The sequence below is a fragment of the Pezoporus wallicus genome, unplaced genomic scaffold (assembly GCF_028554395.1).
Source record: "Pezoporus wallicus isolate ANWC-B61680 ecotype Strahan unplaced genomic scaffold, APGP_CSIRO_Pwel_v1 contig_6787, whole genome shotgun sequence".
NCBI classification, from domain to species: Eukaryota; Metazoa; Chordata; class Aves; order Psittaciformes; family Psittacidae; genus Pezoporus; species Pezoporus wallicus.
Window position 1 is genome coordinate 750363 of NW_026636951.1, and position 19062 is coordinate 769424.

The following is a 19062-nucleotide window of genomic DNA, read 5'->3' on the forward strand; positions in this document are numbered from 1 at the left end:
AATGAAGTGCACTAAGTGTATACCCTCTGTAAACTTCTCCATCATGTTGCCTATGGATATTCCAAAAATGTCTCTGCTTTCACATATATTCTTAAAGAAAGAGGAACTGTAAATGCTCTGTCAAGGCTAAGCTATGAATAAAAAGACCAGAAGCCAGCCCAAGGCCTCTGAGCAGTTAGATACAGAGGACACAATGAAAAAATCCAACCCTCTGGTGGTAAAATGATGGGGGTGACTGCAGTAGAGGAACCTCTTTGTTTTCTTTCCATTAAGTGCTAAGAGTTTTTTTTTTGTGCAAACCCCTACCTCTTCAGCTTCCCAACACTTTTCCTTTGTGTACTTTAGGTAATATATGTAGTCTGTATAAAAAAATGCTAATATTAGATAAGTATTAAGTGTGAGTGAGCTTCTTACTGTGACAAAGGCTAAGCTGATCCAGTTACAGCTGCATCTGTTTGATATTGTTAATTCTTAGTGATATTAGATCAAAGCAACTATACACCATTTTAACTGAAAAAGGAAAGGAACAGTTTTTAAAGTGAAGGTTTACTATTTGTGGAATGCAAAACAACATCAAAGAGCTGCTCAAATCATCATAAATTCTGCAGTAGTCTTATACGTGTGACTGTATCATCTGTTTCAGATGATCCCAAACCCCTCTGAAACAACTGCATGATCTTTTTAAGCAACCTTCCCACATGAAACTTATTTCTGCGAACGCCTCTTGAGTATCAGATAATGAGATGAAAGTCCTTCAATGACCAATTTGGAGAAGAGTAGTTTATGGTCTGCAATCAACTGTGGAATCATATCATATGTATCATATGAGATATCTGTAATTTCTTAAATTGAGATCTGTCTTGTTAATAACACCTTTAAACTGATTGTGAGCCTCCAGTTCTTTCAAAAATTTTACTACTTTTCAATTCCAAGTGCCAAAAATTGAGTGTTTTTTATTACTATATTGCTATACTATATTATAGATGCTATAATATTATAGATACTATAATACTATATATTACTATATTATTACTATATATTACTATATTATTTTATGACTGTATTACTGAAGTATGGCTCCGTGGATCTGCTTTAAGTTGATCTGTTCTGTGATTCTATGATCTGATCCCCCTCCTGAGGATGAGGGAAGGAGTATTATCTTGAAGAAAACAAGAATGAAGAAGGTCAGGCAGCCTTCATGAGATCAACTTTTCAGACCACAAAATGATAAACTGATCGAAACAGTTTGTAATGTTATAGTCTGATACATTTATTGAATTCTGTAATGCAGAGGTTGAGGTTTTAGACCATTCACCAAAACAAAATTTCAGACGAGTGTCTTGATTTATGTAAAACCAAACCTAAACAAGCAACCTCTCACTAAAATTATACTAGGCATAATATATTTCTTCTGGTATTAGAAAACTCTAAAGTGATCATTGAATTCATTCCATCAACTCTGTCCTTCCCAGAAATGCTGAGCAGGAGTGAAGAGTGCTAACAAATCAAGTAGATATATGCATCACTGATCTATACAGATCAGCTGTCCTTGAAATGTAAACTCCAGAAAGGGATCTGTATTTTCAAAGATGCATGCAGCTTCTGTCAGCCGCTGTTCCTGCATTCAACTCATCTAAAGATTTGCTGTAAACTTCAGAGAAGAAAAGAAAGACTTGATGCCTGCAAGCACAAATACAGAAAGACATTAGATTTTTTTTTCTTGGAAGCCTGTAAAATTGAATGTGACATACAGACATGTGAACTCTTCAATTACTGGCAAACTACCTGAAACCTTTGTTAAAGCATACATTGTTTCCAAATTAGGCTCTTGCAAAAAAGCAATGCTGACAGAAAAACTACAATGTATGATATATACTGCTGGTATGTTGCTACCTTCAATACTATATTTCTGAAATTAGTGGACTGGAATGAGTTTCATTCATCACTGAGGTTGCACCCATCAGAAAGAACAGGCTGTGTTAAACAATATAGAGAATTTGGATTTGGGGCTTCTGTTATCAGCTAAAAGTGTTGTGCTCACAAAAAAAGAAATGTTAGTTCAATGTAAAATCACCCCACTGATTCAGAGTTCAGAATTTTTCTGGGATAGGTTTTTACTTGACAAATGACAAAGAAGGTATTGGTAGACTACACCGCTGTAATTACTACAGTTTCCCTATCTAATGTCCTTGTAGAGATCGTGTAAGACCAGCATAAACATCCTCTTTTTTGGCTAATTTGAAAGAAATGAATTTGTATTTCCACACCTGATTCAGATCAACTTTATACTTCTGATTAGTGTCCAGATCTGATCAATGATTCAGAATTTGTCCCTGCCCATGGCAGGGGGGTTGGAACTAGATGATCTTAAGGTCCTTTCCAACCCTAACAATTCTATGATTCTATGATTCTAATTCTCAGAAAAGGTGGAAGAAGTAAATAACAATTTAGGCCATCTGTAGAAATCAGAGATGTAGTAATAGCATACTTAAGAAAGATTATTTCAGAGGTTAATTATATGCTAATGACAAATATAATTTTCTTTCATGTATATACATACAAGTAGTAGAAGAGATCAAGAATAAGATTTATCATACTATTTTTAATGTTTTCTATTTATTGAGGGAATATTTGATGAAGGTTATTTCCACATAACCTGGCTGTGTTTGATTCTGTTCAGCTTCAGTGGAATGCTGCTATACCTGCCTAGCATATATGTTGCCCCCTCATAAACTATTAGAAGCCTTAAAATTAGCTCTGCAATACACACCTTCTAGCTTGTGAAGCGGTAGACTGAATCCTGTTTTAGGAACATCTGCTTCTATAGGCTGAACAGGACACAGGCTTAGACAGGACACAGATCCAGGATCTTCAGCAGTGTTGAGCAGAGTTTGATGCTGTGAGGATCAGAGTATGCCTACACAACTAGAACTCACCAGTGTTCTGAGAAGCTTGAAGAGGAATGCACCTAATGAATGTTCTACTAAAGGGGTGCACTGGAGTTTCTGGATTGCAAGATACAATGTCAAACAAGCATATCTGTATCTGTAATTCTATCTGGCACCATATTTAACATTTCAAGTTGATCTTCTTTGGTATTGATATATAATAAAAAGTTTACATGAAAATGGAGAACATGTGAGTACAATACCATCAAACAAAACAAAACAAGTAAAAAATTCCTAATGCAGGAGCATAGATAGATGCCTTTTATATATACTCCAAGAATGTCATACCTAGCATATGGAACATGGTGTCTGAGATATACAGCATAACAAGATATTAACTATGAGAGCATCCCATGGTCTGCATTAGAAACGACAAAATAAAAATACTCCTTGCTTTGGAGGGCAAGCAATTTTTTTTTTTTTTTTTTTAGCAAAAATCAGTGTGCCAATGGAGATGTGCAAATGAAAGCCAGAACAACAGAATAACAACAGAATACAAACACGATCCATATGGTAGTACTAATGAGAAGCTTTTCCATTCAAGAGCAGAGCAAGGTAATTTTTATAATCAAATATTTGCATGGTTCCTAATATTATTAATGTTTTTGTTGTTGTTTTTTTTTTTTTTAGTGTACAGAATAACAGTATAAGTTGGGGTTGATATTTTAATTTCTTTACATTCAGAACTCTCACCTTAAACTTCTTCAGACAGTTCATATTCTTACTTTGTCTGGAGATTTATTTATTTATTTATTTTCCAAATCCAAGATAATAACTGTAGTTTAATACTAATGATCCACAGACAGGGAGCTTCTACTTCACCTATTCAAAATCACAGGTGAAATAGATTCCTTTTATTAATAATGGATTAGTTTAACATTAACAGGGAATGAATTATTTATTAGAGCCACTATGTATGCCCTTGTTTTAACATAAAATTTAATTTACTGTATGAAAAATTCTAGAAATCAACACCTCTATCAATTGTGCGTGATATAAAAAATACTAAGAACAAAAAAATACATAACAGAATAATACCATTTCAAATATTTACATTTTTACATGGTTAGAAGCAGTCATTTTTCCTATACAGCGCAAATTTTGTAATAGATGTGTATCTGAAAAAAGTCTGCTGAAGTCAATGTATTTGCATGATGAAAAGAGGGTCAGACTATGACTCACAGTAACCATACAAATGTGAAACTTCTGCTTCCCCAGCCTAAAGGGTACCATTTCAGTGAGCTAATGTTATTCCCATGAAGCACGCTACCAGTACGTTCTCATAGTACGAATCTCTGCAGTTTAGAAAGATATGTTTGAAACAGTTTGTTGTAGGCCCTTTTAAAGAAACATTGATTCCAAATGCATTAATGCCAGTCAAAAGAATGATTAACCATCCTGTAAAATTTTGCATTGTGCTCTCTGAAGTAAGAATACAGTTGCTCTAAAACAGTGTTGTTAACAAGAGGATGCGGACGCCCTTTGGATTCATGTAAACATCTCTCCCTTCCATCACTTCTAATGCAGTAGAATCCCTTGGTTTGGTTAAAATAAAAATTAGAAGACATAATTCTGGAAGGAAGATTTAGAAATCTTTCAACTTTTTGTAATTCAGGAAGAGGGTCCTTGATTAAAGTATTGCCATCCACAATGTGAATTTGATCCAAACTGAAATGCTTAAGCCACTTTTCCATATGAACATCATATAGACTTCTCTGAATAGCTTTGTATTTGGTATTAAGTGCTCCATTCTTAATAACAATATCTTCGAAAAGCTGAACAGGCTTGTGGCTTTCTACTCTGTTGTAATATACTTGGGTATAGTCAGATATAACTCTCTCAGTGGGATCTCTTAGAATGAGCAGCAGTTTAATGGAGCTATTCATGTCATGAATTCTTCCTGGAGCCTGTGGTGATGTAAAATAGCCTGGTGTTTTCTCAATTGTAATTTGATTTCCATAAGAAAATGGCATCAGACTTCTATACCAGTCTATTCCTTTCACATAATTTTCATCCCAGTCAAAGAAGTGGACTTCTGTAGCTGCCACCACAATATTAGGATGAATATCCAACATTTCCAGCAAAGCCCTTGTCCCTCCTTTACGAACACCTATGATGATTGTCTGAGGTATTTGTCGGCTTGTTCCAGGAGGTCTCACCTGTGCCAAATAGTGTTCACTTTTATTGCTGAATAATCCTACTTGTGACTTCAATGTTTCCAACAGTGCTCCGTTCTCAACAGGAGCACCCTGTGCATGAGTCAGCAGAAGATAAGCTGACACCAGTAGGAAGGCCATGTGTAGAGGAATAGTTAGTTCAAGATAATGATATGCTCAGCTAATGAAAGAATAGGTAAGTCCCCTCTCGAGCTGGTTGGTAGAATGCGTGGTAAACACACAGCAAGTTTCTGAAGCATCTACAAAACATAAAGACAGACAGGTCAGTGTTTCTAAATGCATCACCAGTTGGAAATTTAATTCACAATTCAATTCACAAATCTAATCTGTGATCACCACAGAAAATTTACACAGAAGTCATTTGTTTTGCCTGACTTTATTTCAGCAGAACAAAAAAGTCTGCATGTGTGTTTTTTCCCTTAAACATAGGTGACCAGTGATGGATGCTAACCCTTCAACAGCTTGTATTTCCTCTAAGCAGAACATTAGAATTGTTTACCTGATTTAAAATTCTTTACCATTATTTTCTTGATTTCCCTAGTTCTTCTCCATATACAGTATATATTTCTCTTGCTGTATATACCATAACCAGTATGATATTAATAATAATTCCAAAGCATTTCTGAATCTCAATGCCTTTCCCCAAATTCCCTGCTAGTATAGTATATCTTAATCTAAACAATAGGACTGGATGGTGATGCATCCATGTGGTTTCCAGTGAGCTATGGATCATATTAAGAAAGGTCTGTTTACTTAGACGCACAAAAGAAAGCACAGATATAAGCAAAATTTTTGAATCGGAGCCTTTTAGAGCAGAAAACTAGACGTGTGACAAAACAAGTGTCTGAGTTGGATTGGCATGGAACAAAAATGAGACACGGTGGATTCTTTGTGACTCTCCAGTTCTTGTGATGCACAGTCACTTAAGTGTCAGGAAAACTCTTGGCAAAATCAAACCTTCAGATAATATTCTGCAATTCCTCCGAAGCTCAATATAAGAGATACCTAGATGCCTGAAAACTTTCGCAGGGAAGCAAGTCTGGTTGGAGCTGGTTGCACTCTTCTTAATCCACATAGCATATGGTCATTTTAAGGAAGTGGTTAATGTTAAATTTCTTAAAAATCTGACAAAAGCTTTAGACTTTCGGGTATGTGCATGTGCACATGTAAGTGAAAGAAAATGTCACTTTAGCTGTGTTGTTGACATTTGAAATCTCTTGGGGAATTCTTGTATATATTACTTGAAACAGATCACAAAGAGATCTACCATCTCAAATTCAGATCAATGCAACACCTGCACTGGAGCCACTATGCTTAGATTGCCTGTTTCAAAGTCTGAAAATGTTACAGGAAAAATCTTCATTGAGAGGATGCTTGCACTTCATCCAATTTCTGAGCAACTATAACATTTTAAGATTTATAGAATAGATCTATAGCCTTGTTTTGTTTTCAGTGTAGAGTGTGGAAACAAGCTATTTCATACAGTGAAGCAGCAGTCGTTTAAAAAACAGTATCTGGTTTTGGAATTTGATTTATGGCTCATATTTTAAAGTAGTCTCAGAAATACTATGATTTTAGCTCCTTCTTCAGTTCTACTGTCAGTCAGTCTCTTTTTCTGAATACACTGGTGACAGTACTTTGCCTCTTAGAAACAACCTTAGAAATCACAGACAATTCCCATTTGTCATGGCTCTGAGGAGCACTTAGCAGTTCTATGTTTACTTTGGGGCTTACTTTAAATACTTAAAACTGTTAGGTAAGAATATTTTTGATAACAACAGTCTAGGCAAGGTAGCAGATTCATTAAATCTATTTTCTAAATCATACTAAAACCCGCTCCAGCTTCTTGGATATCTAGGGGAAGACTCTTGTTAGCCTGAATGAGCTCTAAAATTACAGATAAATAGCAGAAATAATACAGAAAAAATAAACTAAGATCTTTAGTGAGTAAATCTGTGGAAATTCGACATAACATTTCCTCTTATGTTCAAGCAAGACCTAAAGGGCAATTCTCTTCAAAAAGAGCACAGCTTCGACTAGGTACTGTGTGAGCGTATACATCTTAAATATTGTAAAAGTCCAAGTACAAAATTGGATTTGTAATCAGAGACTGCAGAAAATACTGTTCTTTACAAACCTGAAAGAAATTTACACTTTAAAGGTCACAAGTTTTTTACTAAGAGCTTTACATGGAAATTCTGTTTAAAGTCCTCAAGAGCAGGGAATGAAAACATATCTACAGCAATTACAGGATGGAAAACAAGATCTGTTTATACTAAAATCATCTGTAGTTACATTTTTCAGAATGGCAAGTTTGGGAAATGGTAAACATGCTAGCTAGTGCTGCTGAGGAATCAAAATGCATTCTGCTATAATGGCAGCTAATGTTGGTTTTGAAAAGCTCCACAGAATGTACAAGACTGACCATGCAATTTGAGGCACCACAGTCCACATGACTCCTGAAATACTGACCTTCAAATGTTAAGCATATTCATAGGTAGTGAGTCTGCTTTAATAATTTCAAGCTAAATTACTGGAGATTCACAAGGTTCCTAAAGAGTCCATTCTGAGTAAGGGTAGAGCTACACATAAAATGGTTTTGAAAACACTTCCTTTCCTCTCTGAAGTAGGAATATATGGCAGTAAAACTGTTTCCTAGACCTGGGATGCCAGTAGTCTGGAATTTAGAAGGAGGGGGGGAAGGAAGGGAGACAGAGCAGTTAATCTTTCTTTTAACCTGTTCCAAAACCCCACTGTTAATTTACATTCTATTCATCTTCATTTAAAATTTAAAATTCTTCCAGGAAGATTGAGGAATTGTTTTTGCAAACACCTTACAATTTTTTTTCGATTTACCTTTCTTGTGCTGATATGGCACATTGTACATTATAATGCATATACACCTGTATACATTCAATTACAAGTAGTTTGAAAGTAAGGCAAGACCAGCATGAATGTTTGCCAAGGAAGGGATGTCTTGCAGATCCAGGGTTGAGATATATAGTTCATTATGTAACTCAAATTCCAGACCTAATCCATCTTGAAACAGTTTTATGAATTGATTCTTGACAGATATTTTTGGCAACTTTATTTAACTAGTATTATTTGTCGAGTTTTTGAGAAGTATTCTTGAGACTAACTGGGTTAATAGCTTAAATAGAAAATAGGAGAGCAGAAAGAAGGAATTTCTCTGAAATAAACTAAAACCATTGTAAAAAAAGATACAAAAGTACTCGAGATTGGGCACTCTGCAGTAGTATAAACAGAGGTATGTTCTTCCTAGATCTGGTGATAGATGAAAAAAGGCTCAAATTCTCTTTTTAATTTTATTTAAAAACCCCAAAACACTTGTATTGTTTTATCTCTAATTAACTGATAATTACCTGGTTTCATGCACCTAAGAATACAGTCATCCAACTAGTGTCATCCAAAGAAGCCTGGATGCTGAATGAGAAATTCATACTTGAAGCTAAGGAGATATTGGTCTTCTAAGATATTCTCTGGCTCATATGTGATGTGTCTGTTTTACTTACCATCTGAAATCAGCAGTTTTCTATAAAACACACTTAGAAACCAAGCAACAGAAGAGGTTCTGTGTTTTCTAGGGACTGAAGTATTAGCAGCATTTTTGAAAACAATTATGTTGGTTTAACCGGTTTGCCATTAATTAGTTGTTTTATGTAGTGGAAATGTCATAGAGTCATTGCTAGAACAAAGCATTACCCAGGAAATACTACTAGAAATAGCCAAATTCAGAATGTGCTGTAAAACTGGTGCCTAAATAGATCAAAATCGCCTTTGGGAGCAATTCCATCAGAACAACATTCCAGCTTCAGCCTAAGATGCTTGATTGATTTTGATGATGCTCTAAAATGGTACATCCTGTGGTTAGGTTATAATTGCTACATAAATGTAAAGGTTTTAAAGATGATTTATCCACTATAATTGGAATGTTATTTGAATAATTTTTGTGTTGTTTTTCTGCCTTTATGCAATGAAATGCACATTTTTGGAAGATATGAGCTGCTTTTTATAATGAAACTAATATATTTTACACTGCTGCACTGAACACTCTCTGTATCTCAGAGTATTCCTAAGAAATTAACCCCATGATACACAATCAAAATTACAGTGCCTTCTTACATGTGTGTTGTCTTTATTTTTTTTCTATTATTTGGTAGTGTTGGTGTTGCTTAGTAACATAAGGAACATCAACAGATATGCTACTTATTACGCAGAAATGAAATTCAGAAAGAAATTCATGCTGCAGGGAGCACTAATTAAGGAAATAATACCTTGGGCTTTTGTTTGGTTTACTTTTTTAAAACCTTAGACTAGACTGAAGAAGCTAATATGCTGGCTGAAAAATCATTTTAATATTGCAAAAGTATTCTAAAGACCCTTAACTGCTGGCACTCTATTGTAAAAAAAACCCAGCTTCTAAGAGGCTTATGATTTATCTTGCTTCAGGGTAAAGTATATCCAGAGTAAACCAAGCTATATTATTGATGCCAATTTATAATATTATTAATTCCTAATAGTAATTTGCCTGTGATGCTTTTCACTGGAGAATTCCACAGCACTTTGTGTTAATGAACTGTTTGCACCCCATTAAGCCACCATTCTCACCTTACAGGAAATTGCAACTGACCAACCTATAGATCCAGTTCAGGAGTGCAAATGCTTCAGAAAGGCAGGGTTAATGTGATCTGCTCAAGGTCATGTAGTAGCTTCATAGTCCTAACCAAAAATAAAACCCAGGGATTCCAATTCCCCTTCCAGTTCCAATTTTGTGCCATTTCATGGCAGCCACTCCCATCTCTTTGTGGTTAACTTGTATTTGGGCTACATGCTGAACTGAAGAGCAAAGAAACGTCTTAATGCTTCAGCATAAGATGCGAGTATTTTGTGGAATACGGCAATTTCTTCCCTGTGCCTCCTCTCCAACTGAAACAAAGTATAAACTCAGTATTTTGTTGTTTCAAGGTATTTGTGCAGGAATAGTGCTGTTTGCTACTGAAAACTACAGCAAAGGGAGGTGGTCAGAACAAATATATAACAAAGCATCAATATTTGTCTTGATTTTTAAAAATATGTTTGGATTCAAAAAAATGTACTACTATTCCTGGTTTTTCGTATTAGATATGAACTTATCCCAACACAGGGATCAGCCACTAGGAGGAGAGTACAGATCAAGCATTTTAAGGCTTACTGGTATACAAATTTCAAACAGCTCCATTATATCTATAATTAAGAACATCTCTAACGCTGACAATATAAAAAAGCTATAGCAGCCTAACTGTATTCACAACAGAAGGTCATATAAGGTGAACTGTTTCAGGAATTTTAAAAAAGAAAATTATACTGTAATGACAGTTATGCCAGTGTAAAGTACATACAGACTGGCTTCACGCTGTAATTCTAAATAAGAACATTAGCATTACAATTTGAAAAGTTTTCAAATATCTGCAATTAGGCTGGTTTTTTTCTTTTTCCTTTGGTAAAAATAGAGCTCGTTACACAGCATAATCAATTCAAATCTGTTCTTAGTATGGCTTATGCATTTTTGAAAAATAGGTAAATGAATAATCCTGTGCATATGTGACACATTGCTTAATAAAATCCAATATAAATTTACTCAATTCCAATAAAGCAATGACTAATTCTATTCTAAGCATTAAATGTTAGAAGTTATACAATTATCAGAAGTCCTCTTCATAATACCTTAATTCTGCTTGATAATTGACATTTACAAATACATGTCTAATGGTTGAACAAAATAGTATCATCTTTAATATGAAATGAAAAGAAACAAAATTTAGCTACTTCTATCCATCCAGGTTGCATTTGCCTAGACTGAGCTCAGGAGACAATGAGAGCACATTTCCAAGTGTGAAAAATATTTGAAAGTTTAAAAAAGTTTCCTTCATAGAAAAAAAATTTTGTTACAAGCAGTGCAATTACTTCAGGTTTATGTTAGAATTACATCAATAAGAAATAGGTGCAACTGAATAAGTTTAGAGATGTGTCCTAGAAGTTTCGATGAGATCTGATTCAGAAGACTCCCAAATTAACTGTTCCATGAAACTAAAGACTGGGTGTGAAAGGACAGAGATCCCAGAACATAATAACTCTTTATCTTTAGCTAGAGCATGAAAGTATTCTGCTACACATTTACTCTATCTTCTGTTGCCAGATTAAATGTGATAACTAAATGTAATAACCATGATGTCATCACTGGGTTTTATCAAAGGCTCTAACAAAATCTACTAGGAGAGTTTAGCCAGTTTCCATGCATATACACAGACTGGACATGAAGAACACCTCCCACCTGTGATTGTGGAGTGTGAGTAAAATATGAAGGATTTTTCTAACAGAGCTTCAAGTTGAGCTCCACTGGTCTCTGGTTATACAAGGAGTAGAGGACTAGGAAAGTGAAAAAAAGAGCCATAGATTCCAGAGTCACACAAATATCACAGCAGTACATGCTGCTGGTAAAGAACATTAATATTCTTGTATGCACCTAAAAACTTTGGTCACTTTAATTGGACTAAAATATAGACATATTTTTTCTAGGGACATGTACTAAGAATTCTTAAATGAGGTAATTCCTAAAAACACATGATCCCACAGACTGTCCCAAAATCCTGTCTTGCTGTCAAAACAACTCCTCTGGAAAAGAGTCTAAAGGTGTCTCTTTAAGCATCAATATAAAAACATATATTATCCCCCCAAAAGACAAAGACTTAACATTTAAAGTCCTAATATCATACAGTCATAGAATCACAGAATGGTTAGGGTTGGAAGGGACCTTAAGATCATCTAGTCCCAACCCTGATGCCAGTCATCAACGGTGAATTTATTTGGATGAATTTTTTCTAATGAGATTACAGTTTTATAATAGCCAACAGTTACTACCTTACAGGAATATGAAAAGAAATAAAAAAGAAAATTGCTATTTGGTGAGTAAAAGATAAGAGCTGCGAAGTAATGGCAATTGGCTGCGGGCTTCCCTTCTACCAGGTACACAGACTACAGTGGATGAAAAGGAAAGCTAAGGTTAGCATAAACTATAAACACATTAAATCATTGGCAGGTGATACTAGTAGATAGGGGTTTTGAAAAAAATTTGCTTCCCTAAGGCTAACATTATATATTCTAACTCCCTTTTCTGATAACTCAAGATAGAAAACTGCCTGATGATGACTGCAAATATATATAGCAGTCCTTATATACAGTAATATAGATAGTATAAATATGCTAATATATTTCTGAGCTAAATAAACCTTCTACGGCTGTAGCCTACATGTTCATACTTTATGGTATCTTTGAAAAATGTCATACTCGAACCATCTACATAAAACTTACTGAATTGCAGTTTCATAAAGGCCCTTAATATGTTTAGTCCATAAAGCCAGGTACATTATAATCATACCTCTAAACAGACATAAAAATTCTGCGCCTATTAAGATGTAAGGACAGATAGTGGTCAGATTAATACAGATAACAAGGCCAATTTTATATATCTAACCACCCTACACATCACATTGGCGTATTTCAAATGGGATTACATTATTGTTTTGTTGTATTAAATTTACACCTCCAATTGTTAATTATGCACAAGGACCAACATAAACATTCATGTAATCTGCTATACCAGGTCTTCAGTTGAATAAGCAGTAACTGTGAAATTATACAGGTGCAAGATGTACCGACGTGTAACTGATAACTAGTTTTTGTGTTTTATTTCTACAGATCTTACTAAAATAAAACTTCAATCTTTCTACCTTGGATATAATTAGTTGAATATTATTCATTTGCCCACACTCATTGTCACAAAGAACACCTTAATACTCACTGATGCTTCGGAATTAATATTAGGATTTGCTGCAGAGGATTTATGAGAGACCCGTCTTTCAAAAGAAAAGATTCCTCAGAAGGTCAGAGATGGCAGCAGCATTCAAGAGGGACAAGGGCAGGTTAGCTCTCTGTTGTACAAACCAGCAAATTCCTACAGGACATACATGCGAAACAGGTGACCCTAAAACTAGTTATGCTCTCTTGTAAAAAGCACAACTTCCTGGCATTAAAAGAAAAAGAACAAAAAACCAACCACAACCATAAGCCCCTGCTACTCTGAACCAGTGGGATTCTAAAGTATTTAAGCACTCCAGAAAGGGAAAACTTGGCCTCACATGAGAGTTCTTCTGGGCAGAACTTCTCAATATTAAGTTTCATTTTCAGCACTGCCCCAGTACAGGCAGAGAGCTGCTCATCAAACATTGGCAGCTGCATGGGGAGCTACCTAAGGCAACCAGGAGTGACATGTGAGAAGCTGGCCAGGGAGAGAAGCCATGAGATGGGAGTCTTGCAGGCAAGGAGGTTTCTTTGTCCCCATCTAGAAAGCTCTCCCACAACTAAGCACTTCAGCCAAGTCTGCTGAGCCAAGGTCATTATCTTACCCTCTGTTTATAGTACCTTTTCAGAGAACTTTTCCAAGACTGGCATTAGTCTCTAGGAAGTAGTTATACGATGCTGACTGATAAGAATTGCTGTATTGGGTCCTATACAATTGCTGTATATCCCCATTATAGAAGGCATGAAATAAACTGATCCTTCCCTTGGTAATAAGTCCTACTATCCAACAATCAGCAGACTGAAGACCTTCTAATGTCAAATTCATACACTAAGAGAAGGCTTCTTGGCTCAGCACAGGTGTAAAGTGAGCTGAGAATTCACCCATAATAAAACAAAGCAGCTGAAAGGCCCATCAGAGTTGAAATGATCTGGCCTTGTCAAGGATAACTGAACAAGTTTAAGAAAACTTCATTACTGTGTGCAACCAAAGGACATATTTATTTTACTGACTACAGCTACTTCTTAAGTACTCAGTATTTTTAATAGTTTTTGGCTAACTCAGGATTGTGAGAACTACTGCAGAGAAAAATGAAAAAGAAAACCCAATAACCCAACCCCACCCCACAAAAAACAAACAAACAACAAACCCAAACCAGCTCAGAAGCCTATAAAACTGGGTCTTTGAGAGAATATAAAGAAACTGAAAACATCAGACATCTAGGCAATTGTTTTAAGGCTGAAAATCTAATTTTGAAATCTTGGGTACTGGCATAGGCCCTAATAAGAGACAAGATAAAGATAAGGATCAGAGACAAAAGGCCTGAGTGAGTATGAATGTTTGACAAAATAATAGGATTTGCTAAACTAAGAAACATACCCAGTCCACGCTGAGTTTAAGTATGCTGAGAGTCTCTGAGCATCAAAGAATCCAAAATTATACAAAAAAAAGCTCCCTTCCTGAGAGTAAACAAACACACACAACTTGAAGTCAGAGACCACAGAAAGCAATGGCCTAGCAATTCTTAAAACTGATTAATACAGAAAGTAGTGAAAAGGCAAAATCTTACACTGGTAAGCAAATCCTTGTTAACAAAGAAGGTACCATAATACAGAACCATAATACATAATACAGAACAGGCAAGCACATTAGGAAAGAAACAAATAGATAATACTCTTCTTGAATAAAGACTCAATTAATGCCTTCAACACGTCAATTATTGAGTTATATACATGCATGTTCAACCCAACAGGCAGCTGCAGAGACACAGGAATGAAAGCAATTATGGAAACATTTGGAAATGCCTAATAATCACAGTACAGCACAGACAATAGCCCAGTGTGGCAAACTCACGCCTCTTTCACACTGCTCCTCAGGCTAAAAAGAGAGTCAAAGATGACAGTCAGTCTTAAAGAGTAAGTAAAAGAGAGTTTATTTTCTGGGTATCATAGAAAAGCAGAAATTGGATGATTTCCTCCTTACCAGACCTGTTCCCACTGCTGAAGTACTATGTTAAAATAAAGTAAAAGAATATTCCCTACTCTAAAGAGTCTGAGAGCAGATAGCCAATACCAAATACTTCTTACGATCTCTGAGCTTCCAGGATCTCTGAGCTTCAGCAGGTTTCCTATCTGACTGTCTTTTGCACTTCTTGGTTAGGGAAGACAGCATTTAGAAAAAATTCCCTGCAGTCCCAACCTTTCTAACTTTGATGCGCAGCCTGAACCTGTAGGCATGTCAGTACTCCAGCCAAAGATATACATACATATGTCAAAACCTCTTAAACTTCAGTGGAAAACAAAGCAACTCCCTCTTCTCTTTCCCCTAGTCCAGTCAGTTAATATGACAACTTCCCTGTGCAAAAACAATCTCTGCATCTACCAGTTTAATGTCACCCTACACTTTCTGTGGTTGTACCACTACATCAAACAGCATGGTTAATTCAAGCAGAACATGTTCACTGCCATACAGCATCACTTCTCCTCCCCCACAGCTCAGTGCTACTTTGCACCCAAATAAGCTTTCTGCACTATTCATTTAATGCTGCTTCACTTCAAATCAGTTACAACTTCTCAGAAAAGCTCTCTGATGTCTGAGTTCGCCTACAGCAATTCTTTGGAGCCTGTAAGTTCTGTCAATTTTCACCTAGGTCTTTAAGGTAAAATAATATTTAGGAGCCATCACACACATTCAAGATCTGGTCTTTAAGACTTCGAATCTGTGAGACTGGTGACAAATGGTAATGGGAACATTAGAAACTCTGACAAGGAGAAGCCACAATAGATGTGGTCAGAAAATGAATTAGAGCATAGTAAGATTCCCTCTCAGAGTCAAATATCGTGTTAGCTGGTTATGATGATAAAATTTATAATTAGTACTTTTTTATTTGAAATTGTAGCATCAATTCGGAAAACATCTGTTGCACTTAGATATCTTATAGTGACCTTTTAGTATTTTTCTCCTCAAGTCTGAATGGTGTCATTGGTATTCCAGTGCTTGGCAAGGTGCTAGAAACTCCGGTAAGAGGTGAAAGAGGAAGAGGTATGGAGCAGCTCTGAAATATTTTCATAATTAACTGCATATTAATTAGAACAATTAACTGTTAGAATGTCCAAAGTCACTCTCTTACCAGTGGGGAGGCTGTACAGCAAGTAAAAGAGACAGAATAAAACAAAGCAAAAAATTTTGTTATTTCATTTCCAGACTGGCAAGAGACCTTTACTTTCTGTGGGAGGAGGTGATCAATTTTGTGATCTATCATTGCCATTGTGTAGCCACAATTAATTTTTTTTTTTCCTTACAATATAGTTTACAACCCACACATTCCATACTGTTCTGGACCATTTAATTTTTCCTCACAAAGTTTAAAAAAGAGAAGTTGAGGATCAGTCCTCATTTCTCTTTTACCTGTTCTCTATCACCATTCTGTGCTCTAGGTGGCCCTGCCTTGGCAATGGGGTTGGACAAGATGTCCTCCAGAGTTCCCTTCCAACCCTATGATTCTGTAAAGCACTGTTATATAAAGCAATGATGTAGGTGTTTTGCATTTGATGGATTTAAACATAAAATACACATATTGTGTCTCCTGATCCTTGTTCCCCTTTTCCTGTAAGCACACTCAGCAGCCCCTATGCATGGTGCAATTACTTTAATTTTCTCACTGTATATTTTACTTCCAACTACATTATTTTTCCCCTTTTCAATGCATTCTGATTTTTTCCATAGTGTTAACAGAAATATTTTCAGCAGGTTTTCTGTGGCATCCTTCATCAGTAGTTTAGCAGTTACTCTGAACCGTCGAAAAACAAATGTCAAGTCCAGTGAGATTCATAGAAAAAAGAGAAAGTGAAGCACCAAAGCAACACTTTCAAATCAGACTGCCTAAAAGCACATGAAATCAGAGAGGCATTCTGCTGCCATTACTCACAGTGAGTAGTGCTTCATTAATAAAATGGAGTTGGATAGCGCTGAATGTCAGAGAATCTTAATTCCCTGTGTAAACGGTGCTGTAATCCTAAAAGATGCTGAGCATCTGAAGCTTTTGTATCTCTGGTATGGCTAAGAACTCCAGTGGAGTGTGCCTGGTCTCAAACCCTGACACAACCATTTTCCAACTCAGCAAGATGGAAAAAACATATTCAAATTTATGTAATGATTCTCTGGCAAACATTTGCAGCCTACCTATTTGCAGCTCATGACAATTGTACAAACCTTATACCATTTCAGAAGAACATTAAAAGAAAACCTCACAAACATGCAGTAATTAGGTAAGATTAACATGAAATTCAGTTAGGGACAGAGGATCTCTAATGAAAACCCAGTTTTACTTATCACAACCACTATATCTCCCTACTCTCAGCTTTTGGTATGTCACTGTTTGGTCATCAATACATAAAGTGGTTTGCCAAGCATAGTCATAATATCATTTCCCCCTGGTCCAGTTTGTGAAAAATGTATCCTTCTATTTAAAGCAACATCATGTTTAATTTTGTGGCAATAAAAGATTTTTTCTGCATTCTGGTTATGAATGTTCAGTCCTCTCACCTTAAATATGTGCCCACAGGGGAACATAAATCTGGATTTTAAAATTAATTTGTAACTATAAAATATGGAATAGTTATTTCTGTTTATAGCATGCTAAAAAAGGTAATGCAAGTCAGCAATGTAAGCTACCGGTTATTGATGCCAGCTCTGTTTTAAAGCAATGGTAATAGCTTTTTCTCTCAAGGGAGGACTGTTTCTTCTAGAAACTATAAATTGTATATATTATTTTACATTTTTAATGATGAATTTTCATCTTAGATTTGTAGTTTGACATTTCTTAGCTAAAAATATTTTCACACTCGTGTCCCACTTACTCTTTATGGCATCTATCAATTTAAATACATTTCAAGCAAAAAGAACATTAGTATTAAGAGCAGGTTAAATTTCTTCCAGAACCTTTCTGTACAAGTAGAAAAGTCTGACATGGATGTACTTGGAAAGCTGTAACACCTACTGATGCCTTAAAGCAAATTACAGTCAAAAGAAAAAGTCACTCTGAGTTTATAGATAATAAACAGTTCAGAGCAAATTTTTGAGATCAGAGTCAAGATGTTACCATCAAACAACAGTGAAGTGTCAGTGGGTGAGAAATAAGAGGCTCAATTAATGAATGTGAAAGAGTCTCAATTCCTATACTATGGAGCTTAACAAAATTATATTAAAAATTCGAGAATAGCGCATTAAAAGCATTCATAAAATGAAGCTATTCTCCCTGACATTTCCAAAAAAAAGGCTGATATAATTGTCATTAACAGTCTGCGAGTGTTTCAGGAACAAAATTTCAGTCAAATTTAAAAGTAGCAGGGGAAATAAATTACAAAGTTCAACCTATTTCATAAAACATTATGGATCTGCTGCATTCTTAAATATGCAAGAGAAATTGAATGTGAAGTATTTTAAAATATAAGACGTAACCAACTTCTAAAAGCACCACAAAGCTGGTAATGAAAGAGGAAAGGAGGGGAGAAAGCAGTGGAACTTTAGAAAAGCAAAAAATTAAGTACCTGTAGGCAAAACCATATTACTAATTGTTTTAACAACTAGAGTTAGGTTCTATATTTGTGCCAATACACACACACATATATAGTACACAGAAATAAAGAACAGGCAGTAACAGAAAATGTAATCAAAGAATTTACATGGGTTCATGAGCAATATAGCTGATGCTGATAAATGCAGATTATCAAAGTTTATTGCAAACAGATAAATGTGTACACCCAGGAAACATGAACAGCTGTTCAAGCACAGACGAGCTTAGATTCATTACAACATATAAAACCTCAGGACAATTTAGATTCTACTCTAGTGCAGATATGTAGGAAGGCGAAAGTGGTAAGGATGGTATTACGGTTGTGATGGTAGTGGAGACTGAATCTGAGCTCAATTTCCACATTGTCCTGTGGAAGCTGGCACAAACAGACCTTGGACAGTTATGCCATAACAAAGTGAGATGGAGTTTGAATTTACAGTTGATTACATGCTCTCCAAGTAGAGCAACCTCCTCAAACTATGAGATTATTCACATGGGGAGCAGCTA

The 19062-nt window shown here is 35.6% G+C and overlaps 1 protein-coding gene and 1 long non-coding RNA gene across 5 annotated transcripts in view; one reads left to right on the top strand and one right to left on the bottom strand.

Annotated features, from left to right (window-relative positions):
- The window catches only part of LOC130595492 (uncharacterized), a 28173-nt gene that overhangs the window by 6899 nt on the left and 2212 nt on the right, over positions 1-19062 (top strand). For 2 of the 3 annotated variants that reach the window (XR_008971328.1, XR_008971329.1), the window contains exons 2-3: positions 5174-5300; positions 16731-16909. This is a non-coding gene — a long non-coding RNA (uncharacterized LOC130595492). The remainder of the gene's footprint in view (positions 1-5173; positions 5301-16730; positions 16910-19062) is intronic. The other variant, XR_008971330.1, reaches the window with a different exon arrangement.
- Positions 3708-19062, bottom strand: part of LOC130595491 (heparan sulfate glucosamine 3-O-sulfotransferase 1-like) — a 62808-nt gene continuing 47453 nt past the window's right edge. For both annotated transcript variants that reach the window (XM_057402270.1, XM_057402271.1), the window contains exon 2: positions 3708-5364. In XM_057402270.1, coding sequence (XP_057258253.1) covers positions 4316-5245 — 930 coding nt within the window. In that variant the 5' untranslated portion in view covers positions 5246-5364 and the 3' untranslated portion in view covers positions 3708-4315. The remainder of the gene's footprint in view (positions 5365-19062) is intronic.